Source organism: Anser anser (genome assembly GCF_964211835.1).
Source record: "Anser anser genome assembly, chromosome: 9".
Classification (NCBI taxonomy): Eukaryota; Metazoa; Chordata; class Aves; order Anseriformes; family Anatidae; genus Anser; species Anser anser.
In genome coordinates, this window is record NC_139729.1 from 10643347 (window position 1) to 10669662 (window position 26316).

Here is a 26316-nt window from a genome sequence, read left to right on the forward strand (position 1 = left end):
AGTGAAAGAAGAATATTTTCCACATTATACATCTGCCAGCAAAATTGATGCCTTGCAAGGATATGTCTGCAGAAGAGGAAACAGGAACAATTAATGGATGAGAAGACAGTGAGGGCACAACAGCTGGTAATATCCCTTCACAAGAGAGAAAATAAACAAAATAAACAAATTCGAGTTGTATGCACAGTGTTCCCAGGTGATAATCTAGCTATAAAATATGCTTTATTTTTGCCAATTAACAGACTGTGAGGATGGACAGACAGATGGAAGGAAAACATGAGTTAACAGTGTAAAGGGCCACATTATATTGTTGGCTGTATTTCTCTTTGACCATATCCAAACACTTTGAATCTGGAATAACTTACGAGGAAGACAATTCACTCAATTTTCACAGGCAGACAGCTATCTACTATGACACGTATACTAAGCATAATCTGCTGTTTCAACAAACTAGATGTATTTGGTTATTTTAACATTTTTATAAGGTAACATTTTCAACATTTACCACAATCTGCATTCAGGGTGGAACTACATTCAGAATAGCTATGAAACATACAGTTCTTCTCATATTAAAAAAATAAAAAATAAAAAAAATAGTTTAAAAGCATTCCTTCTTCACTACAGCACAGGTCTTCAACTGATAGTTCTTGGTTTAAAAGAAGGCAGCCATGTCAGATAATTAGCAGAAGGTCTACCTGAGGGGTTTCCTGGGTAATTTGTAGCTTGACTGACCTATAAAAAATTATAGGGATATAATTCTGCAGTACCTAGAAGTAATGGGTGTTTGTTCAGTTCAGCACTACTTAATTACTTTTCCTTTAGTTCAAAGTAAAAAGGAAATCATTTATTCTTCAAAACATTTCATGAGCTAATTTAAAATAATTGACTTCAAAAGAAAACATGAAGAAAAATGTGAAATTGTTAATATGTTAAAATGTAATAGTAGCAAAAAAGAAAACTTCTCTTTTATAGAAATAGGATAGTTTCCCCCTTAAGTCAGGCATGAGCTCTGTAGCAATACTCATCACAGTTCAGGGAAGCACACCACAAGAAAAGAAATGTCATTAAAGCTTAAAGGATTGACATGTTTATGCTTAACATATGTAGCTATTTGTGACCAAGCCACCCTCATTGAATTCTATTATGCAATTACTAATGGTCATAAAGAAGGCCTAAAAATGATTTCAGGATTCACATGCCTTCTACAAATGCATATTTACAGAGCAGTTTCTTAGTGAACAGGGAGGGGAGCGTAACCACAAATCCAGTGACACTGGTACCTAAGTGTTTCCACACACAGCTGTTGGTATCCTCATCTTACCCTTCATGGTTCTGAAATGAATGAAAGTAAGAAATGTCTTGTTTACATGTAAACTCTTAAAAAGTGAAAGATTCAGATTTTCTAGAAAGGTGAAACAGAGCAAGAAACAAGCCAAGATGCTTAAGCAGACTAATTACATCATTTCACTTAGGCTCATCTACAAGTTACTTCCAAAACCAGAGCTCAAGTCCATGTCATATACTTTCTGTTGTGAACAGATACAAAGGGAGAGCTATTTCCTGGTACACCCATGCTTCAATCCAAAAGTACATTTATATTTGCCACTACCATGGAAAAATATTTTCTCATTGGAAAACCAAAGACTAAGCAGCATATGGACGACTACAGTACCTTGAAATCTAAAAAGCACCTTTTCATATTTTTGCCAATTAAGTAGCAAATAAAGTATCTATATTGACATTTGTATACTTGGTAAATAAAAGCACAGATGGCAGAATTTAGCACTATTGCTAATTCCAAGTTTTCAATAATCACGACTCAGGCTTCAAATCACTCATTAACAGCATGCATAACACAAGGATCCCCCCCAAAATCCAAAGGAAACATTCCCCCACACCCCCCAAAAGCCAGCCAACCAACCAACCAACCAACAAACAAAAAAAAGCAAAAAAGCAAAGCTGGTGTTAAAAAGTGATCTTTTTGTCTTCTGGTTTCTGAACCCTATGAGACCACATGGGGGAGGGAGCTTAAAGTAAGCCAATGACACAAGCACATAGTTATCTACTGATCTACAGATACACATCAGTCAAGTGAAGAGTAGTCAAAATGTAAACTTAAAATTGTGAATTTGCACAATATGAAATTAGAAACTAGGATTCCCAGGCCATATAGTTTTACAGCCACTAAATATTTGATATTAAGTCCTTCGAGATAATGTCAGAGTACTGTATATGTTGCATCTTCCCTGAGTAGCAGCTAGCAGTGACCCTGACTGGCCAGAGCAGGATCCAAAAGCTAGTATTAAAAGTAAAACCAGAATAAAGAAATGCCTACCGGGGATCAGACCTAGCCTTTACTTTGCAAACTCTAATAAATTTGAACATCTAATTCTAAATTTGAAACATAATTTACATCCCCAACTTAAAGCCTTTGTGGCTGTAGTGGGTTTACGTGGCAAGGTTTTGGTAGCGGGGGGGGGCTGCAGGGGTGGCTTCTGCGAGAAGAATCCAGAAGCTGCCCCATGTTAGGTAAGGGCCCCGCCGCTGGTCAGAGCCAGGCCAGTAAGTGATGTTGTTTGTGCCTCTGTGAGAGCAGATTTGAGAAAGGGAAAGAAACTGCTGGGGATCAGCAGCTGCGAGAGAGAAAGGAGTGAGGAACAGCCCTGCAGGCACCAAGGTCAGTGAAGAAGGAGGGGGAGAAGTGCTCCAGGCGCCAGAGCAGAAGTCCCCTGCGGCCTGTGGAGAGGCCCCTGGTGGAGCAGGCTGTCCCCCTGCAGCCCATGGAGTACCACGGTGGAGCAGGGTTCCGCGCTGCAGCCCGTGGAGGAGACCACGGTGGAGCAGGTGGACCTGCACCGACGGAGGCTGTGGCCTGTGGAGGACCCCTGCTGGAGCAGATTCTGGGCTGGAGCTGTAGCCTGTGGAGAGGAGCCCACGCAGGAGCAGGGGGTCTGGGGGGAGCTGCCGCCCATGGAGGACCCAGGTTGGAGCAGTTTGCTCCTGAGGGATGGACCCTGTGGTACGGAGCCATGTACGGAGCAGTTCTTGAGGAGCCTGTGGGACGCCCATGCAAGATCAGTTCGGGAGGGACAGCATCCCGTGGGAGGGACCCCACATGGAGCAGGGGATGAGAGTGATCGAGAAGGAGCGGTGGAGACGAAGCGCTATAGACTGACCACAGCCCCCATTCCCCCGTTCCCCTGCACTGCTCAGGGGGAGGAGGTGGAAGAGGGTGGATGGGGGGAAGGCGTTTTTGTTTACTTTCCTTTGTTTCTCACTTCTCTAGCTTGTTAGTAATAGGCAATGAGGTTTACTAATCTCCCTACTCTGAGTCTGTTTTGCCCATCAGGATAGTTGTTGAGCAATCTCCCCATCCTTATCTCAACCCCCAAGCCCTTTGCATTGTATATTCTCCCCCTTCCATTTTGAGCAGGGGGCGTGAGATAGTGGCCATGGTTGAGCTCAGCTGCCCACCCAAGTAAAACCACCACAGTGGTACATACTAGGGAAATATGAGCACTATTTGTAATTCAAGCAGAATGACTGAGCTGACACAACATGCCTCTGTCCAGACTCAATTTCCTTACACATTCACTTTGCCCATTTGGTCAACAGACCTCTCTTGTTTTCTGCAATTGAATAACCTAGTTTACTCCAGAAACATTTTCTCAAAGTGAATTTGCAAGTGAAACCAGTCCATGCAGAGATTATTTGGGTGCTCTTTCACTAGAGGAAGAAAAAACACCACATCACAACTTCTGGGTTCCCCACCACAGTACTGAATTCATAGTTTGTCAGCAGCACACAGAGATGTTTACTGAATACATTTGAAGAGAACTGAGTAGCTAAGAGATATTCCTCAGGCAGAAAGAGGATTAAATTGTTTAAAAAATTGCTGAGTTATCAAGTTACACCTGATAAATAAGTATTTCTGCCTTTCTTCTAATGTTCAGCCAAAAAGTGCCAATTCCTATCACTTTCTCTAGTTGCAATTACTGACTTTAATTCTTTTTTTTTTTTAAAGTTGGCTTTACTGATATTTAAAGGTGGATAAGTTAGTTGAGATGTCTCCCAAATTCCATTCTAAAATAAAATGGAATCTAAAACACATTTTAATAAGAATGATGTCCTCAAGCACATTTATTTCTCGTAAACCTGTGTCTCTTCTGTAGTGGTACTGTTTGTCTTGTGCACAAATTGTGCAGTTATTGAGAATTAACAGGCTAGGGAAGAGCATTCCGAAAGGGAACAATAACAAACTTCACACTAATGGTAAGATATTTCTATCTGTTTTGTTTTTTGTTGTTGTTTAAGGAAACATGTAAAGACTGTGCCCCTCTCCCTCTTGAGACTATGCACAATTTTTCAAGACTTACTTGAATGCAGTCATAGAAATCTCAAAGATAACTCGGTTCCTACAGTTTTAAGAGGTCTGATAGCTGGACAGAGAAAGATAGAATGCTTTCCAACAGACATTCACGAAACACCAACAAAGAAATCTTTGCAAGAAGCATCATAAAAGGCATCAAAGACAATACATGTAACCCCTCAGTACATCTTTAGGAAAAACAGTTTTCAAGTATTTCTGCAGCGCAAGAACACATTTATCCTCCTTTGTAATTCCTCCCAACTGTGTATCATGTCGAAAGGAGATCTTTGCACATCTTAGTTATTTCCATTGAAATGGCATCTAAAAGGTGTTGAATCGATAATTTCACAAACAGAAATCTTGAACACAGAAACAGTATGCAAGCACAGCAGTATCATAAGCGCACTGCAGGTATTCCTTAACCTTCTGGTCAAAATGACCTTAATTAGTGCAGATTTGTGAAAACAGGCACAAAACTCGAGAAGACTGCAACTGGTAGCCCCCTCTATTCTGGTGGAGACTGAAGCCATCCATGTACACGGAAAATAGAATTGTAAGAACACCATGCAGAGATCAATATTGAAAAACATACTGGATCAAATCTGCATGGTTATTTCAGGATACATCTCAAGACAAGCCTGAGGAACAGCAGCAATGGTAAATCATATCTATTTTGGATTATACAGGAACCTTCCTCCCACTGCTTCTTGCACCAAAGAAAAGGAGATTGTCAGTTAGGTGTTTAATGCAAGGCAGCTCAGCCTGACCCCAGCCCTGACCTCCCAGCACTCCCTAAGCCATCAAGGCAATCGCCACCTTTGGGAAGCTCAGATGGCACTCTTTTAACACTTGACAGGCTGGAAACCAGACAAGTAAAGGGCTCAGGGAGGCTAATGGATCCTCCTCTCCTGCTCAGGAAACATTACTTAGTAATCAGAAAGGCAGTACATAAGTGGTTACATACAGCATTAGCTCTTTAAATGCTTTGGGGCATTTTTAAGGATTACCAAGTTTCTGGATGTAAAACTATGGTTACATTTAGTTGGGTATTTGAGAAATCAAGAATTCCACTCATTACTGCTCTGATTCAATGACCTTAAACACATAATCAATGGCTAAACTGATAAATGAGAAGACTTCTTAAGAATCTATTTCTTGAGTGCTGGAACTAAATGTTTTATTCCTGACAGTTGTAATTTATAATTTAGTGACAAGAACATTTGTTCCAGCTGTTCAGACCCATTTTACACAGCAGAGAGGGAGCCTACAGTATTTCTAAAGCCAGACACTTCATTTGGGTTGGGAACTGCTTGATTTATTTAGCATATCAAGTTATTAGCTAACTCGAAACAATCAGAAGACATTCTTAATGTTCATAATTAGAGCACTCATCATGGGAGCTAAGAGGCCAGAGTTCTTTAAAGCTTCAAGAATAATAAAGTGCCAGATAAAGTAAAACAAACTAGTAACTTTTTATGTGAGAGTATAATTTTTTTCATGTGGTTAAATAGTTTTCTCCATTTTACTGGGATGATTCATGCCATATATGCTCTTTGCCAGCATTTTATCATTCAATTCACACATTACCGTATCTGAATCTGATCTTTCTAGGTTTAATAATCAACATTTCTACAGTCTCTTATTTTCATTTTCACTTGCGGTCAGCAAAAACTGGTTATATATTTTTTCCTCAGAAAGCTTGGCCCAAAAAAATGAAAATTTCTTCTGAGGCAGTGGAGGGCAAAGGGTGATTTCTTGATTCCACTGAATACCAGTTTCTGCACACTCAAGAAACATCACTGAGGCTTATTTTACCCACAATCTCCCATAGAAAATGGTAGTTTGGACACAGTGCCAAAAATTTACCTTATAATACCAACTATGTGATCCATGAAATTTTATACATAATATATATAAACATTTAACTAAAATAATCTAGTTTATGACCAACTAAACTGTACTTTCAAATATTTCAAGGGGTATGAATATTGTGCTTGCTCACCCTTGTTCACATAACTCCCAGAGAGCTCCTGCATTACCTAGGGAGACAAACATTGAACTTCTCCAGAATATAAGCAATTAGAAGAATTTGCACTGATTTATTTTGTAATATCTGTATTTCCATGTTTGTTTCCTGCTTGCAAATTCAGCTACCTAATGAAATTGGCACATACCAAAATTGAGTCCACCTTTGTCTACTGCTTTTGGAAATCACTGTTATGAAATACTTAGCCTATTTAAGCAGTATATTGTGTCGCGATATGAATAAGCATTTTCAAGGTTATTAAAGATTTTTAAGTTATATGTGGTGCAAATTCATAAAAAACAAACAACAAAAAAAATCAACACACCACATGGGAAAGAAGTCCATCTTTAACCGGCAGGACCTTAGAAAGAGCATGCAATTATTCCTGGCAGATAGTTTATTGTATTTTTAATATTTCTTGTAGCCTCATCTCAAATAGGTGGCAAGTAACAGAATAGAAATACACAGACCCAAGCTCAGATCTTCTCTCCAGCGAGACAAGTAACAATCTTTGGTAGGGATCTGTACTCTTCATCTACATTTCTACATTTGCAGCAGCAAAGTGCACTGAAACCATGATTATAAAACACTGATCGTCTTTTTACATAAAGAAGAATTATTGATTATTGAGCTATAAGGTGAATAAAAAAAAAAGTTGAACCTTTCTTAGTTTCTCTGCTCATGAGTGTTCAGCCAATACTGATCTCCTCCATGTATGCTAGCAACACCATAAAGCCTAAACAACTGCTACAGATCCAACAGGCTTCTTGAACAGCACTGGCAGCACATACAACTAGTTGGTACCGTGACTACACCTGTGAAAATTTGAATCACGTATGATTACGGTTCTTAGGTCCGACTCTGAAAAGTGTGTTAAGATCAGTCTTGTGTAGTAACCAAAGGCCACACAATTCATCTTACCTGCACATCTTTCGGTGAAGGGAACACCAGCAGGGTACTGAAGGATATCAAAAACACAGTCCAATTGCACACCTCTGAATCCTAAAAACTAAGTTACCCATATCTAAGTCAACAGTGACAGCCAGGCACTCAGGAATGCAAAACCTCTCAGGTTTTTCAGGACAAATAAAACTCACCCATTCCCCAAAACATTTTCCATTGAATCACTCTTTACAAGGAATAGCATTTCCTTCAGATAAACACACCATTCCTAGCAACTTTCATGTGCTGACACATGCTCTCACTAGTCACTTAACCCATTAGGTCTGTACCTGCACCAACTCTCAGCTTTCATCTCTGAATGTAACATGAAAAGACTCTTCAAAGAAAAATTTCAATAGTTTTGGAGATTTTTCATCTCCTCTAGTTGTATATAAAGGGTTGGTATGTTCTTTGTCATTTTGTCCTTTTTTGCTTGGAATGCAAAAAACATAGCCTTTTGATAAAGGCTGGCAGTGGCCCAGCTTTAGTTGTAGTTGTTTTAATGTTGTAAAAACACATGGGATGCTCTTGCTTTTATCTTTTGGCTTCTGTAGTCTTTTAGAATTACGTACAACATTTTGATTTCAATATACTGCTGAAACCAAAACACAGCTCGCTGCAAACCAAAACACAACATTCCCGCTTCATTGCTCAGGGCTACAATTTCCTGCCACTGTATCACTGTTCCCCAGCAAGACTGCAGACACAGCCTGGATTTCTGCCTGTCTGGGCCGGGGGTGCAGCTATTCACACGTGGCTGTGGAAATGCTCGCGGACCTTCCCACTGCTCCCCGCGCAAGCAGTGGCTCTGAAGTAATGACAAAATACATTTACTCCTAGAAACTGAACACAAGCAGCTTGGTCAGGATAAGCAGCTGTCGACTCTCATCTGCTTGATTTCTGACCCTGAATTAGCACTAATGACAACGAGCCGACATACGGATGGGAGGCCAGCCCTGCAGTTAACAGTCGCATTAGTACTTGTTCAAGTTTCCCAAATGACATCAAGCCACACGAGACAACTACAGCAGGAGATACAAATATCCACACAGGCCACTGCGTGCTGCCCACAACTGTGGCCAAAACGACGTAACCTGGAAGGAACAGAAGACTGGGTCATACAAAAAGCAACACTTACCCTCAACCAGTCTCCTGCCAGCTTAATGCTCCCCAGCTCTTGCACTGAATTAGAGAGATCTATCTCTACCTGCTCTCTCCATGGCACACACCTTTATAGGCCTCTATCACCACTTGCCTCTGTGGCCTCCTTCCCATGCTGAAGAGCTCTAGGCTCATTATTAATTTATTTCATAAGGCCCTTTTCAAGCTTTGAATCAGCCCCACTGCTTCTCTCCCCTTCACTCAGTTTTAGTATAAACAGGGCAGACTGGGGAGCCACAGACTCCTACCTGCATACTGGTATTCAGGAGACAGGAGTTCTGCTTTAGAACTAGCATATAAAGAATGTAATGCCACGTCAAATTTGCTCTCCATTATTGCCGTAATAACTCTAATATCTGACATACCTGTAGGACCACTCCTGAACACTGAGATGGCATTTATATCACAACCCAAGAGCTTACTCAAGAACCAGCTCAGATTCCACCCATCACTCTCTCAGATTCACTCCTCCTCCATATACATCACATTACCTACACCACTTTTCATTTGTATTTTACTGCACAGTCACTCAGTTTCATTACATTCTTAAAACAAATCTTCAGTCACTATTAATAATTCAAAGTTATTCCGTACAGTAATGAATGACATCAAGAATTCCAATTCTTAACAGATCGTTTATGCATATGCACACCACCACAGGTCCCAGAACAGATACATCTGCTAACTCATTAGAAAGGCTCCAACATTTTGAGGTCTGACTTTTCTTTCCAAAAGCCAGGCTAACTCCTGACTTTGCCAGAAGTTCATCCCTGTAGCCACCATTTTTTAATTTTTCTTCCAATATACTATGACTAACAATTTTTCCTTTTACATATCTCAGGCTCATCAGCCTGTGGTTTCCTCTACCACCTTTTAAGAAAGTCAGATCAAATTTGCTATCTTTCAGTCCTCAGGTACAAGTACACTCATGCAACACCACATCTTGGTTAGTCTTGCTATCTCATTCCTATATTCCTTCAGAAAGTTGGGGTTAATTAACAAACCTCTTAGCAACTTTTTCTATTGGATATATAAATTCCCCTACAAATTCTTAAATTTGAAAGATGTTTCTTAAAGAAGAATTCATCAGAAAGAATTCCATCATGGGAACTACCATTTCTTCCCAATGAGCAACAGATGCAAAGAATGAATTTACTAGCTCTACAGACTATTCTGGCGTACTCCCCAATGCTGCTGTTTTTGAAGATTTATCTTTTACTAGTTTTGATGCCTTTTTACAAGTGGTCCTCCAACTCTTTTTACAGTTCATCTTATTACACCTTATTTAACCTGAGAGATTTTATAAACCTTTTGTATTTTCCTTATTTAGATAAAGCTTTAGGCTTTAAGAGGACTCTTTCTTGCTTTCAACAGCAACCATCAATGCTGCTATTAAGCAATCACACATCTTTTTCTGTCCTTTCTGAATGATTTCTCAGTAAGTGGGAAACATCTACTCTGCCTCCAGTGTAGTATTCATGCTACCTGTAACTTTCAGCTTCCTTTTAACAAACTGGCATGAGCTACTTCTCCATTTCCACATGCCTCTTGAAGCTGAGCATGGCTGTGGTAGATTATTTGGCTTCTGTTTCTCTTGCAAGGATCCTGAAACTATTTGCATTATTTCTGCTGCCCCAGAGTAGCTCTTGGACTAACATTTTGAACCAGGCTTGTACACTATTCAGCACTAAGTCAGATGTAGCTTTCTTGCTCAGGAAAGTAAAACTTACGTCACTGTGACAGGGCTGAAAGCAAGTAGAGTTTTCACACAGTAATAGGGCAGCTCCAAACACTGGTAACACAGCAGCAGCTCCCTCAATGCTCACAGGACAAACTTTACTTCCCTACTCTTAGAAGTGAAGTAGGCTCAGCTCTGCACACATCCTACCCGTCACCAGTTAGTGAGAATGATTATATCAAGGTTGCCTGGGGAAAGTGTTTGCCAGTTTCTTTATCAAGACATGAAGAATCACAGAAACAGTTCACTACTGTTTCTGTAATTCTGTGTAACCTTGGTTTTACTCAAGTTAACAAAGTTATGCCAGCCTAAAGCTGAAGAAAGATGGAAAAGCAGATTTTTTAAAAGCCAGTATGCATTGCTAACTTATTTCTGGGTGCCTCCATCTTTCTTCATAGCCTGTGGCCTTGTTGCATCATCCAGCCCAACAGTGTTTTCAAGGCTGTACAAATGAAAGCCTGTGAATATGATACTGTACTGACATTCAAGATGCAATTTCTATTTCTGTCTCTGCCACAAACTTGCTCTGTGACCTTGAGCAAGTCATCAGATCTCACTGACTCATATAAATATCTCTGAAAGAGGGTACGGCAAAGCCTTAATAACTGGAGATGATTATTATATGCATAAATCCTCCTCATCATTTTTATCCCTATTTTCATCACTTGCTATTTCACTTTCATTCCAGATATGAAACAGAAAGCTCAGTGGAAATACACAAAATAGATACCATTTCTGTGGAAAAACACAGACCACATTTGCTATGGCTCCACGTTCTCCCACACAAGGGTACTACCTTCCAAGCTGCTGCAAATACACCACACTCCACAGCAGTGAGGAGAGCTGCAGGGACATGCATCTGCTGAGGTTGCAGTTCATTATGCTCACTACAGTATCAGGTCATGCAAAGTAAGGAAGAGACTGACAAAAATCTGTTGCCAAGAGCTCACAACTCACACGGACAGCGTGGGGAAGGCAAGAAGAGGCATAAAAGAAACAACAGTGACCTGGCCAACCATGCCTACTAGCCCCAGTTAGCTAGAGAGCACACAACTTTTGAGACAGCCAGGCCTGCACCTTGCCTCCTGTTATGTCAAATTGCACCCTACAATCTCTTAATTTAGGCTTTTCCAATACATTTCCAAATGGATTTCTTATTTTGCATTTTTCCCCTCTTTTTTAAGTTATCTATATTGCTTAGAAATAAATAGCCTGCAGTACAATTGCTTCAGCTTCATATTTTCCATGTGATTTTTATTCCATGCTACCAGAGGACAAATCAAATGGAAAACACCTAAAACGCTTCTCTAGAGAGATTTCTGTCCTCCATCTGCAATCATTCTGCAGAATGCCTTAACAAACGGTCAAGAACAGTTCTGTTTCTACTCGGTGAAGCCAATGCTAAATTGTTGATGTCAAGGCTGGTCGTAAACAAATGTAAATGCATGTAAACAACATGTTTAGCCAAAGGGATCACCTAACACTGAGGGAACTGGATTTTCTAGATAGCTCAGATGCTGCAACATTATAAGGAAGAGCTGATGTTGAATCATCAGCTGTTACTACAATGAAAACAGAGCTCCCTATCTCTGCCTAGCCTTACACTTAATGCCTTTCACTTATTACTAATGAAAAGCAGCACATTATGAATGCTGCTGCTCCTACCAGATGCCAGCTGGGGAAGGGAAGGAAGGACAAGCAGGATACTTTGCCCACTCAGAAACTCCTGCACAGGAATTCTAGCGGTACTCCTAAGGTCATCGCACAGCACTCCACAAACTCTTCATTAGTACTGCGCTCTGTGCAAAGGCTTTTAACAGAAAGAGACCACTTTTGATTATGTTTTGAAGCTTCCCTGGTTGAACATGGAAAGTATTTTGACCCACTCATTCACTGCTGAAATATCAATCTTCTCTGTTTGCTGAGACAGAATAAATAAAAATTAAAGTTCACACTCCTAAGCCTTCAATAATATTTTAAATTCCTCATGCTGTTCAGAAGACTGTTCTTCCAGTGAATGACTTCACTGATCTCTCCTGACTCTACATACATGCCAAGACATTAGAAGCAAGCACAGAATAATCTTTAAGAGAAAATTTTGCATGGCAACTAGGATTCTTAAAACATATTACAGGAATGAGGAAATATCCCTCTTCTAGAGTACTCAAATATTTAAACAGATTAAATATTTATGCACATACAACCCTGGATTCTGCACTAGTCTGCCACACATACTCAGAACGTGTGGGAGTTCAGCAACATGTTTTTGTCAAGGTCTGTGCTTTTATGCCATATTTACCCGTATAGAAATCATGTGCCTCCTTTGGTATTTGTAATAAAATAAACCAAACATAGCATATCCTGTAATATTTTAAGAAACAGTTTTAGACATGATTAATGTTAACATTACCTTAGAGCCACTAGATGGTGATGTTAAAGACAGCATGTAAAGTTACTCTGAACCAATCATATAATGAAAAAAGATTTTTAAAAAAGTGTTCTTAAAATGCTGATCCATCAATTCTATGTTTACTAAAACATCAAGGCTGTTACTTTGCATGGTGCATTGTGCCTTTCTTTTTGAAAAGGAGAAAAAAGTGTTGAGAGCAATACAGTTCATTAATTCAGAATAAAGTTTCTATGAGCTAGATTCAGCATCAGTGACCTTTTAGGCATCTGGCCATGGAAGAGAAAGCATGATTATGAGAACCATACCTACACTCTTGATATGTTGCTGGGGCAGAGATAGCATGCAGGCTGCTTCCAGCCCAGCTCAAGACACTCAAGTGCAGTGCCACCTGGCACAGCATACTTGCTATTCAATGTCTTCAGCTAGCTGCAAAGGAAGATGCTAGCAGCCAGCATGAAAATCAAACCATGTTCCCTTCCAACACCCACAGTCAGGGAGGAAAGAAAGCCTCTTTGCACTGGGAACGCACTGTCCTGCTCTCTGGAAGGCAGGCCACGAGGCCTTTCCCTTGCTCCTTGCAAAGCAGCAGCTGCAGAGGAGGCTCCTTTCCACCATACACCTCAGGGCTGGGAGGCCAGGCCCTGAAATCCCTAGAACTAAGTGGGTTGGGGGAAGAATTTTATCCAAAATGCATTTCAGAAAGTATATAAATTACCCTGAAGTGATGACTGCAAAAACCAGGCTTCTAACATTTTCGGCCTTACTGGACTGTAAAGAAAACGTTTCCTTTCATCCACCTTGACCATTTTCTCTAAATCCTTCAATGGGACAAGTTAAGAACGCTTCCAGCCCCAAGTGCCCACAGTCCCAGGGCTTCAGCACTGCACGGGACAACAGGGAATACGAATTTAACCTCTCAGGTGGAAAAGGCAATGCAGTTTGGGTCCCCCTGCTTCTCTCAGCCAAATGTAAAAACAAAAACAAACAAACAAACAAAAAGCATCACCAAACTGCAGAAGCAGGATCCACAACCTGGCCCTGTGAGTGGCCTCCCCCTGCCAGTGCAGCTACCCACCCACCCCAGGGAGCGGGGTGGGCACTGCAGGGGACAAGCGCCCGACTCCTGCCCCCTCTGCAGAAGGGTGCAGCCCCCCAGGCCCGGCACGGCTGGGCAAGCCCCAGGCCTACCACTCTGCCAGGTATCCAAGACTTTTTTTTAATTTTTATTTTTAAATTAATACCCCTTTCCAGAGCTTTGACAGCAGCTAAATGGACTCCTTCAGGACAGCAATTTTAGACACCTACATGCCAGCCAAACCTCACGTCAGCACTTCTTTTGGTTTGTGTTTTTGTCACTTCAGAAAAGAAAGCTGTATGCTGAAATATAGCATTTTCCAAAGCCTGGAATTCACTGGCCATCACCCAGTTATTTCAGACTGACTTCATTTCTACCTTTTTGCCCCTTGACTAACAAAATAACAGCTGTGAATATTGCATGAAAAACAACTCATGAAAAAGAGGTCATTCCCCTCTTGCACCCGCTTTATCACATAAACGCGAGCTGCGCCAGATGACCACAAGCTGTGTATGTGGACAGAAACAACCTCAATGTTAGCAGCCCTTATGCCAAGGAAACCTAAAGTGCATGGATACAAAATAAACAAAAGACTGGGGAAGTGCCTTTGTTAGCACAGTAAATTTAAGAATTAAGGAAGAGATACAATCACCTCAACTTCCAAACAGATTACATGAGATACAAAGCTATGCAGTATTTTAGCCATAGAACTACATGTTTATTGCAGTTATGAGAACCGGACAGGCCAAGTTAGTTATTACCCCAAGAATCTTTGACAGTTTACTCTAAACCTTCTCTAACTTGTGACAGTGAGCCTGAAGACAGCTCACAACTGTAAGTTCAAAAGCATGTATGTGGACTATAATAAATGTTGCTCACCACCTGAAATGTTACCAATTGCATGTACTTCAGTGGATTGCAGTCCTGGCTATTAACAGTTTAATAACAGTTCTGTGAATTAGCATTAAATTACAGTGAATGTTAGAGAAGAGGTTCTAATATTTACATTAGTGCCTAATGAGTTCCCCATAATTAATATAATTGCACTGAACCACAGAAATTAATATTCAGCCAATTATTTTAAAGAGCTATCCAGTATATGTAGAGACTTTTTGAAGACATCCTCCCAATAACAATAGAGCATTTCATGAAAGCACAGGCCCCAGTTCTGCTATGAGCTCTGCAGGGGGGAATTTCATTGCAGGATCAAGGCATGGGCCCCCACTGAGGTTTTAGAGTAAATTCATTTACCTAATTTCCTAAGCACTCACCTTATCTCTTTATGCTTGCCATAGAAATACTCCAAGACACAGCAGAAAAGTATTAAATCCCACATTCCACCTCAGGCATGACATCTAACATTGTAACATAACCCAGATAAAATAGCAAGGGACATATGGCACAGACACACAAATTATTTCAACTGACTCCTCCAAGGATCCCACCAGAAATGGTGAAATACTCTGCTTATAGTTCCAGACAGTTTGATTCATAAGGCAGAAGGATTAAAAAAAAATAAAAATAATACTTTTACCTGTGAGGAATGCGCAAAACCCTTGTCCTCATTCCTGAAAGGCAGACTTCATGGAGACGCACAGATGTGCAGACTCTGAAAGTCAGGTATCTTCAAAGTCCCCCTAGTGACAGTTTAAAGATGATTACTTTGAGTAGCCATATTCAAACATGAGCCTAATGCTTTTGTCTCAATTTTTCAAAATATTTTGTATTTGGAGATAGCTGACCCAATTTTCCACTTGTTTGTTTAGGAGCTATTTCATCTTCGATCAAAAGACAGATCACTTTCTTTCCTCGCCTGCTATGTCACGTTTAAATATGCACCACATTGCTGTTTCATTTTTCTACAGCAAAGCCTAGACGAGGACTTCAGAGATAGTGTCCTTCAGAGTAACTGATAGCATTAAGGGCAAAAGGTTAGGTATGCAAGTCTTACATATTAAAGGATAATTAATCTTCTTGCATGTTCTGCCATCACTGCTGTGTCTTCAGACATTAGATCCAGTTCTGCTTCCAACAGAGCGCAATTTATTGTTTTAAATAGCACTTGGGAAGAACAGCAGAGAAGCATCTCTTTCCCTTCCCACCCACTCCCCCCACTCCAAATCTACTGGAAGTTAATTTCAGAGTAAACACAAAGCAAACAAAATTTGTCAGCCGGCCCACCCAGAATCACATTATACTCTAAGAAAGCCTGCCTTATGGTGGAAGAACAGACATGAAGTCTTCAAGCTAGCATTCAAAGATAAGGTCTCAACTTGAAAGATGCTCACTTAGAATAAAACACAGCCCCTGCTGTGCCGAAGCCAAATGCTACCTTTCTGAAGGGTACCTGAAGGGTACCTGCCTACTAAACACACACACAAAAAAAAAAAAAAACACAGAGAAATGAGCATAGTAATTAATGATTTTCAAAGGAAAAGGGCTCCTTGCTACCCAGCTCTTTTAAACTTGCTCTCAAGAACTCCTTACTTGAGGCAGTCATTCCATCGGGAGCTGGGGAAGTGTTTGTCAGAGAAAGAAGTGGCACAAATCCCGGCTGGCAGATGATCATGCTCTCCCTCCACTACCCCTTCACCTCCCACCTCCCCCAAAGCATCTGATCCTAAGCTACTCAAGGACATCCTCCAAAGTAGTTCTGCTATTGATATTCTCTCTGTAGTAACTTTTCACTTGTCTGCTGCAGCTACTAATGTTACATTACTCTGCAGCTATTGGTATCTGAGACATTGAGTCCTGCCTCACTGTTTGCTCTAATGATTTCCCATGACAGCAAATGCTCCACACTGTTTATCTGTCATGATAAGCGTTTCCCAAACACCTTTTGAGCATGTTTCTTCTCATCAGCATCAGCAAGCACTCCCTTATTCCTGTACTGTTAGACAAGGTGAATAGGAACACCGCACTCCTGATGTGCTTGCTGTTATGCACTCTGTTACTCAGCTTGTACAAAAGGTAAGTAAACCACTAAGGGAAAATGGGAATCCAGGAGATGCTTGTAAAAACAGCCAATTTAAGACCATCCGTCTTGCAATCCTGGGGCTTCCATTTAAAACAAATCGAATTACCAGCATTACAAACAGCAGTTAGGCTAATCAAGAGTTAAATGATAAGTAATCCAAAAGGGTAAGATTAACCATTCTTAAAGTCATCCCACAGTTTACATGTGGATATAGGCACGGTCTGTAGGAAAAACTGGGTGGGAAACCCATTCTCTTGGGCCACGGAATAAGGTCAGAAGTGTGTATGGGGGGGGGGGGGGGGGGGCGATGAGACCATGGACCTCAATTGTAAATCATGATTTTAGCAGTTTTAGACAGTCTGAAACAATACAATGGGCATTAGGTGCAGAAGGGAATACACATGGACATAAGCATAGGTGTCCATCACAGAACCCAACGTCACAGAGGTACACAAGCTCACAGCCCAAAATTTAGCAACAAAAGAAAGAAAATTGTCTTAACTGCCCCACATCACTCCGTGCACACCATCAGTAGCCCTAATCAGCCTAGGTGGGTTGTCGTACCAAGATCACATTCTATAGAGCACAAGTAGCTTAGAAATGACAGCTTGGATCAAAAATGGTCATTTCAACATAGAACTCACTCTACATCCATTACCACTGGCAGAGAGCAAAGTCACGGTGCTCTTCCTGCCCAGGCTCCAAGCTCCTTCAGCATAAGCATACAGTCCTGCAGCTGTCAGAGACGATGGGAACAGGTTCAACTTACTCTAGCTCAAGTCTTACCCACATTTAGAAAACAAAAGGCAAATTAACCCCACTGTAAATTCTTGCTATGTAAGAAAGGTTAAATGTGTGTTGCAGACTAAGTTTCTGAAGGCATGAGTGGGATCTCCTTCTATCCAGACAGTAACTTTCACAAAAACTTGCAGGAAGCTAATTAGCTTGAAGACCTTTGCCTCTCCACCACATTTGATTGATATCATCCAACAGTTCAAAATTACTAGGGAGATGGACAGACACACAGCAGAGAAATGTAAATCTGTTTCCATAGTGAAGTGCATTAAAAATAGAAAGAACATGACACTGATGTTTCTTTTCAGATACTGCCACAGGGATTCTTCAAGGCACTGTGTCCAGAAGCTCTAATCACTAGTGAAATCTGTCTATTTAAAAAGCTGTAGTAGGAGCCTTCATAATTCTTACGCTGCAGAAATTAATTGGACCAAACTCCTCTGCATATTCAGGACAGTTGAGATGGGAAAAATCTCCCACTGCTGCTTGAAGATTAAACATAGCTTAATTTACAGCTACAATATCATATATGAATGGTTCATATGCATGTATTGTTACAGTATAACCTGACAAACTGAATTATTAGACTAGTTGTAATTTGTCCCTTACATATTTGATATCCTGGTGAAAGGTAATGCCTTCATATTCAGCTTTACTGCTGCTTTGCAAGACTTTATTAAAAGCTGGACAATAAAATGCTGCTTAGAGAAAAGTGTTAGTTTTAGGTTGCCAAGAAACTTCTGTATAGGTATGTGTTAATTTACTGCATCAACATCTGTATGCAGCATTGCTAAAGTAGGAGCTACCCCTCTGGCAAATACACAGCACCCACTCGGAGGTACCATGCAATACACTGCAATGCATCAGCCATCTACCAGGGGAAAAACAACAGCTTCACGACTCAGGAATCCTCTGTACATTCAGAACAAGCACTGACTCTCCAATCATAATGCCAAATATCTACAGCGATGGCAGAGACAGCCAAGTGCTACAGAGGAGCTGGTGTCTATCCAGAAGGTGATTGTCAGATTGTAAGGAGCAGAAAGGAACGCTCCAAGAAGTGCAAAGACCTAATTCCTGCCCGTGGTCTTGAAAGTCTCCACCCCACCTTGGCTATGCTGTAGTCTGTGGATCGATCTGAACCCAACCCTCAATTTTTTTTTTTTTAATTGAAAAACCCAAAAAAAAATTTAGAGTTATTTTTCCCTTCCTTCCCCCAACAAAGGCAGTCATATTTGTCTGTAAAAGTGAGCCTGTTGCTCTGGCTCTTGGCTGCTAGATAAAAGTAAAAATTCTACTGCTTCTTTACTTGTATGTAGGAGTCCAGAAAAAAAGATGGAATACTTCAGCTGAAGGGCCCAGGCAGAAAAAAGCAGCAGTGCCTCAGAAGAGCCACTTCAGGTTGGCTACAGAAATCAGCTGAGAAGCTATGGGACTGACAAGCTCAGCGTGCATAATAAGCAGAATCACTTCTGGAAGAGGGCACCCTCTGCTTCAGTTTTACTCTTCTAACCTGAGGCATTTTGGTAACACCTGGGAGACATGCTGGCCATCGCTACGGCAGAAATAATCTAAAGTTTCACTTACCTGAAGAGGGCTTTCACCTGCTTTCAATAAAGCAGTAGTTTGGCTGGCTGCCAGTTAACAAAGCACTGAATATATTGAATATTTGAACAGAAAGCAACAATATATCTTTTTAGCTTAGTCAACATACATAGTGGGAGAAAGGTGGAAGTCTTCCTGCATCACCTCAACGATGATGTCTTTTCTTTCAGGCTCACCTTCTTAAAGCAAATACCCTGCACACATTCTCTGACAGTCACAGATAACCTGACTTCATTCAAATCCTCAACAGCCTCTGAATTAGCTAAATATCATTAGCTGAAAAATTGATTTATAAATAAACGCATGGTTTCTATGAGGGGCTTTTCCTAAGGAAGAGCAATGCAAAGAAAGTATATTTGAAGGATTTTCTAAGCCGTAATCTATACTTAGTACTTAAAGACCAAGCTCCCCAAGTAGTTTTTAAGGGCCTTTATCTTTTTTAGGAAGATGGAAAGTTGTAGCTGTAACAGCACTTGTGTCCGTGCCAGGCGTTCTGCTCTTGTCATTTCATGGCCCACGTTACTACGGGGCTATTACTATACCAGCTAACATGGACTTTGATTTCAGAAAAACTTGGTTCTTATCACTTTTCACAGCCACCAACATCTTTCACCAACACTAATAAATTTCATTCCAGCTCACTGAGGAACAGTCAATAAAGGGGAGATGCTAGCAGCAAACCAGCGGAAGCATCGTACTTGTGCTGCATGGATGCTGTTCCCTAGACACAGACAAGAGTGTTTGCTTAAAAGACCTAATATATCAGCATCTTTCACTTGGGTCATGTGTATTTATAGAACGAAATCTCTTGAACAGGATGGACAGTTGCTGTCCAGCTAGTGACAGAAGTGAGCGTCCACTGCAAGTGTCCTTGCAAAGATGCCTTCAGCTGGATCAGACAAGACTCCTCAAAGAATTGTGGACAATTCTGGCACGCCTTTGTGACCACGATCCATTTCTATTGATTACCTTATATTATGTACAAAATGTATCTTAACCATCTTAATTGACTGCTCTACATGACCGCTCCTATGGACCAGTTTTGCTGGAATATTTAAATTTGTCTGCACACAGCTTGGTCAGCTCCTTTGCTTGCAGCAGATGCCACTGGGGGAACCACCAGAAGCTCTGAGCTTCCCTGCTCAGGGAGTGAACCAGCGCATCCCAACAATATCTACTGGTTGGTCTGTGCACAGCAGAAGCCACTTGAGAGAGTCTCTGGTCCTGTCTGGAAGTCCTGCCTGCAAAGTTCCTGTCTGCTGCTTTGCCATGTGGCTGGCTAGGAGCTCAGTCAACCCCCTTGTCTGCAGGCAGTCAGGCACATCCTCTATGCAGAGATTAGCTTCAGAGCTCCTGGACCAAACAGGAAATTATTCATTAAGCATGCTGGGTGTCAACACAGGCACAACCCTGATATTCAGTTACATCACAACTGCAAATATAGGGTAAACTTGAGTTTTATCCATATACCACAACTGTAACCTACTTACAACGCTCCATAGATTTTCACCACAGTATCCACGAAGTAGCACGTGGTAATCCTTCTGACACAAGTCACATACCATTCCTAGGGCATACATGCTGACCTTGCAAGGCGTCCTCCTGACTGTACGTGCGTCTGGAAACAGGAGCACAACAAATAAAAGGGTTGGAATTTTGCAGCCATTAGACCTAGAAGCTGGTGCGCCGTTGGGCACCTGGCTCCCTCTCCCTGCTCTGACTTGAGCTGCCCAAGCACCTTTACAAACCCCTTTCTCACATCCCAAACCATAAAAGTGTTGAACCAGAAAGCTAAGCTTTTCTGACAAAGATGGTTGTTCTGAATCTCCTATGGGAGTAATGAGCCTCTTCTTTTATGAAGGGACAAGTCAGCTGAAAGAAGCAATAAAAGAACTGATGCCATTTACTATGATGGATTGCTATTACTCGAGCTGTCCATCCACACATATTTGTCCAGAGCATATTTTTAGTACTAGAAGCAATGTAGTTACAGATCACAGAACAGCCAAACTGCCAGAAAACATGGACTGACTTACCTTCATCAAAATAAATCACAACAGGTTTTGGGACTCCCATAACTCAGAAGCCAAGGGTGACCTTGAGGCAGAAGTTGATTAAAGCTGTCACACAAAGCCCAGTGTTATACTTTATAGCTAATGATGCCAAGCTACCAACTGAACCATACCTGCCTGTGTCTGCATGGTAGTTCATGGCTGCTCCTAAATAATAACCGATGCAAGCAAACTCTGCAGCAGCCTGACCTGCTCCCTAAATGACAACCCCTTCACACGAGGCTGTTAAACTAGTACTGTTGCAAGTGCCTCCAACAGAAATAGAAATGAAAACAAAAGCAATGGCCAAAATCAAAACAAAAAAATCAAAAAACAGAAAAACATCCCAGTCCCGTTTGCTTTCCCCTCCCACTAGTGTACATGACTATGTGCACCAGAAAACACACCCAGCTATTAGGTGGAAAAGATTATATATCAAAAAATTGATCCTCTCTCTCCTGGGGCAGACATCAACATTACTTGGACTGCAGCAGATCATTACTGCTTACATCAGCAAAGCACCTGCAGCTTGCAGGACGTAAAGCAAAGGATTTTGTTCCCATAGGAGGCCCATGCCACCACACTGCCCCAAGCCCGCAGCACCTTGACCACTCATGGCCGAGAGGGACAGCAGCAACCCAAAGAAAACAGCACGGCTCAGAAATCTTCACTGTGGCACGTGTCAAAAAGTTGTTCATACAAAAGAAGAGGACTTGGAAGAATTTCTGTAGCGTGTTCTGTTTATATAGTAAAAGTTAGCAGTGGTACACCAGCTCCGGGGACCCTGTTCAGATGTCAAAAGCTTGTAAGATGGAAAAGCATGAGAAGGCCCTGAGCTTCAGTCCCATACCCCAGAGCCTGGTAACCCCAGGAGCTCCAGCCAGGACTTGAGCCTTGGCAGCAGGGACAGCAGTGGCGGGCCACGCAGGCGAGCCCTGCCTCTGTGCCAGGCTGCTCGCTGCAGAGGCAGTGGCACAACATCCATCACTTCGAGGACACCTATGCAGAAGGGACTCAGAAGCTGAAAGCCCAGGTCTTTGTCACCCAAGAGGGTGCAGAGGTTTTCTGGAGAAATATGCCTGTGTTTCTCCAGAAATAAGATATATTTAGATACAGGACTTTGACAGTGCTTCATTTTTCAAACAAAAACCTGTTAAAGCAGCATATCCCCATTGTAGGCTGGGTTACTCTTTCATCAGGGTTTTCCCTGTGAACACCAAGTTCCATTAACACATATTCCTGGACTTCATACCATACAGAAAGTTTCTGAGGCTGGCCTTCCCAAAGGCAGCTATTTTTGCTATTTCTGCTGTTTGGATTAAAACAACTCAGTCATGTTCATGAAAACCCAGCCTTGACAGCTGAAGGGATTTCATCTTCATCACAGAGGAGGGTTTTGTTGTGTTTTTTTTTTTTGAACAAACTGGGATAAGGATTTAAAAAAAATATATAAGAGCCTCGGTGTATCAGAAGATTCTCACTGAAGACACATGCTGAAAACAGCACAAGTAGGAATTGGGTATGATCCAGAAATAGGAGAGTAAAAAATGACATTCAGCTTCCTGTACTATTTTATTCCTGGTGGCTTAGTGCCCATAAGATCTTTCTTTTTTTTTTTTTTTTTCATTTTCAATAAGACTGTACAATGTTCAAGATCTTATGAGGCAAACAAAGACTTAAAGACACGAAGATAACTAGATTCATCCCACCCAAGACACCCAATTCCAACTGTCATTGCCTGAACTTCCTAAGGAGACAAAAGTAAGACAGGCTTCTCCAAGTGGCAATCTGGCAATCCAAATTTTCAGTGATTCTCTGCCTCAAGCCTCCTCGGGCCCCACAGCAAGTATGCTTTTTATTTAGGCATTTCAGCTTGTGCTGGGAGAGAAAAATGTCAGAGCACTGGCTCTGGCTACCCTGCAGTGGCATCCTGCCTGCTTCTGAAATTCCCCCAAGCACTTGAAGGGCAGAAGGGGAAAAAATAAAATAGATGAAATAAAGACACTGCATAGAGGCTAGAAGAGACAGATGAAACCCAAGGGCTATATCCTCATTCAGTGCAAACCAGTGCAATAAGATCAAAGCACTGCAATCAACGCTTCCTTGCATCTTACATAAAAATATTTCAGAAATATTCTTATACCACTACAGTAAGAAAGCACATAGCTCAAGTTCTGACAAGAGCACAGAAGCTACCCCCCCCCAATTACTTTAACCTTGCACTTCATAATTCATATATTCAGAGTCCCATGATCAGAGATCACCTACAGAAAATCCAGTCGCTGCAGCCAATTTTGACTTTCCACCATGCTAAAGCCTGACATTTACACAGTGTTTGAGTAGGATGCCTGTGACTGCCACCAGTGAATACCACTTTTTCACTTTATCAGTGGCAGTAATTTATCTGACCTTGGATCAGTAGGAATGAAGAAAGAAAATACAGGCTTCTTTACCTTCCCACTTGCTCTCGGACAACAACCTGACCTGTTAAAAAGATAAGCTACAGGAAGAATAGGATGTGTATTTAACCCCAGGGGTATTTCCTAAATTGCTCACAGCAAACAGCTCAGCTTGCTCTGCTCATGAACTCTGACAGAGCACCATTAAAGAAATGCAAAAGGTATTCAAAACTACCTTGCTGCTGTTCCCGGAGTCAAACAAGTCCTAAGTACAAACATTTTCAACTACATACTCATCAATTTATCTATATTATGTCTAGTGAAAATGGTTGTATCTTCCTCCTATTATTGGCCCTCTCCAACATCCATAACACTAACGATGTCAGCAGGCTACTCCCCTATGCCATGTAGAGTTCATTATTGCACTGTTTATACAATAAGCACTACAAGACAGCCAGACGATAACGGAGCACTAGCACCTGCCTCCTGATTTGAGGAAATTCCTTTTCTTAACAAGCTTTTCTCAGTTGTCAACAAGCTCCTCCTCAGAAAACAACGTAATATTGTAGCAAAACAATAATAGCTCATATAACAAGTTAAGTAATTGATTTATAATTATACTTGTTTTTAAAACATACATTAGTTCACCCATTTTCTCTCAAACACCAAGATTCACATGTGCACATGGGGAGGCCAGCACCCAGGTGTGTTTACCAACAGGGCCTTGAGACAACACAGAGAACCAGATATATCAATTCCTTGTCACATCTCCTGTGTCCTTCAAAGCCTACTGAGGATGCACTGGTTTTGGACGTGCCTTCCACACCCTTTAAAAGTGATTTTTAAAACAGTGATTGCAATATTTTCTTCTCTCAAACCTGTCTAACCTTTATGGTTCTGTAGGATTTACACAATGTCCTTTAACTTCTTATCTTGCCTTTGCCCTGGTGTAGACTGCTCCTTGTGTAGGCTGCCCCTTTTTTTCCTGATAAGCTGCAGGTAGATGTACCAGGATCTTGAAAACCTACTAATGAACAATCAACACCTAACTTCCATATCCCTTCTTTCTGGCCTTCTTTCTTTCCCTTCTGCATCAAAGCCTGCCCACTTATTCCAATCTTTTCTTCCATTTTATGTTAGCTTCCTGCAGATCAGCTACAGGCAAGGTGAAGAAGCCAGTTTCACCCATCAACATGTCTGCACCCTACCTGGATAAATACATTTATATATACATACACCAAAAAATAAATGGTCTACCAGATTTTCTGTCCTTCCACCAGTATGAAAGTTTTACTCGGTGCTGTACTTCTGTGCAAATATTTTCCAAGTTTAACTGATGGCAGAGTGTAGGTAAATACTTTAACAATTCTGCGCTGTACTACCAACTGTCCTGTATCAAAGCGTAACAGCAGCAGTCATCTTTTAGTTAAACAATGCAGCATGTAATTGCCTTGCTGTTGGAATGACCTGACAAAACACATTCAAAATAAAGTTTGATTTGATGACTTAACCTTTTTCTTTACTAAAAGCCATCAGTTCTCATTCTGTTCTTGTCCAACATGAATAATAAAGCTCTGCCTTCTTCAAAGCATCCCTACCCATATCTGAATATAAGTTAATTTATTTTCATTTATTGATTGAAGATAGCGCATTGTTTCCTGTCATTTTTTTTTCAGACCACTTCAAATTTTGGAAAGCAAACTTAAATATACTGTATTTGGCATAGTTCTAAACAAGAAGGGACTGCATCCCTGGAGAAAAGGCATATGGACTTTGCCAAATACAGAATGAGACTGCCAAGACAATTTTCCTCTCGGTAAGCACCCACAGAAATTGCCACTCCTCTCCTCCTCCTTAGCCCTATGGGAGCACACTCACAGCCAATACATATTTTTTAAAAGAGCATTCTTGCATGAAACATCACAGGACTCGAGAGACAAATCTGTCAATTACTTCTCTGCCACTCAGGCTTATTGCCAACAGACTCCCTCTGTCTCAACATCTTACGTGAGACTGTATCCGCATCCCTACTAACCAGCCTCTCATTCTGGCCCATGCTACCTCACGTTGTCATTGCTTTGAATTAGCTGTCCTCAGCTTCAAAAATCTCTGCCCTCCTCCCCTCCGATGTTTCTGATATGCTTACCAGAGAAAGTGATCTCAAGGTTTTTGGAAAAGATGCCCATATCCAGATACTCGAGGCTAATTTACGCAGCTGCTGAACACTCACACCTGGAATTTGAACTAGGAAAGGGAACAGAGTAACTCAGTAAAGTCAAGGACTAAGAAAAAAAATCAAACTGGGAGTCCAAAATCAAACTTGTTTTTCCTCTGACTCAGCACTTACGTTATACAAATGACAAAACGTCGTCCCAAGGGATATCAGAAAAAAGTTCATATTAGAAAGGAGTCACACGTTGAAGCTTTGAGTATTACAGAGCCCATCAGAGAACCAGCAGTCTTAACTCCAAAGCAGTAGTTGAAAGTAGGCTTGGGAAAGAGAAGATCATAAAAAAAGTGTAAGAAAATTATGAATAGCTCCTTAATTGTTGATTGTGCATGTAGCTGATATAGTATAAGATTACAGAAGTTTCTACTATTAACATATTTCCTCCCAAATCTCTATCTCTGCTTCATTTGCCTTTCTACTGCATTTCATCCAAAGTAGAGTAGTATCTTAGGAAGATGTGTTTATATTCTGTGGTAGGTAATCAGTGTCCCAGGAAAGCTCCCGATTTTCTGCAGGTGTGGGGAGGTGACAAGTAAAA

At 41.1% G+C, this 26316-nt stretch overlaps 1 protein-coding gene across 2 annotated transcripts in view; it reads right to left on the reverse strand.

The window, feature by feature from the left end:
• LOC310904512 (uncharacterized protein) overlaps positions 1-26316 on the reverse strand; it is a 411654-nt gene that overhangs the window by 221052 nt on the left and 164286 nt on the right. The window contains exons 2-5 of one of the 2 annotated variants that reach the window (XR_014588406.1): positions 25896-26038; positions 25695-25792; positions 20589-20716; positions 15256-15358 (exon numbers count right to left, since the gene is read on the reverse strand). Coding sequence is in view for 1 of the 2 variants with exons in the window: in XM_083849364.1 (XP_083705490.1) it covers positions 20589-20716 (128 nt within the window). In the remaining variant the exon portion in view is untranslated. The remainder of the gene's footprint in view (positions 1-15255; positions 15359-20588; positions 20717-25694; positions 25793-25895; positions 26039-26316) is intronic. The other variant, XM_083849364.1, reaches the window with a different exon arrangement.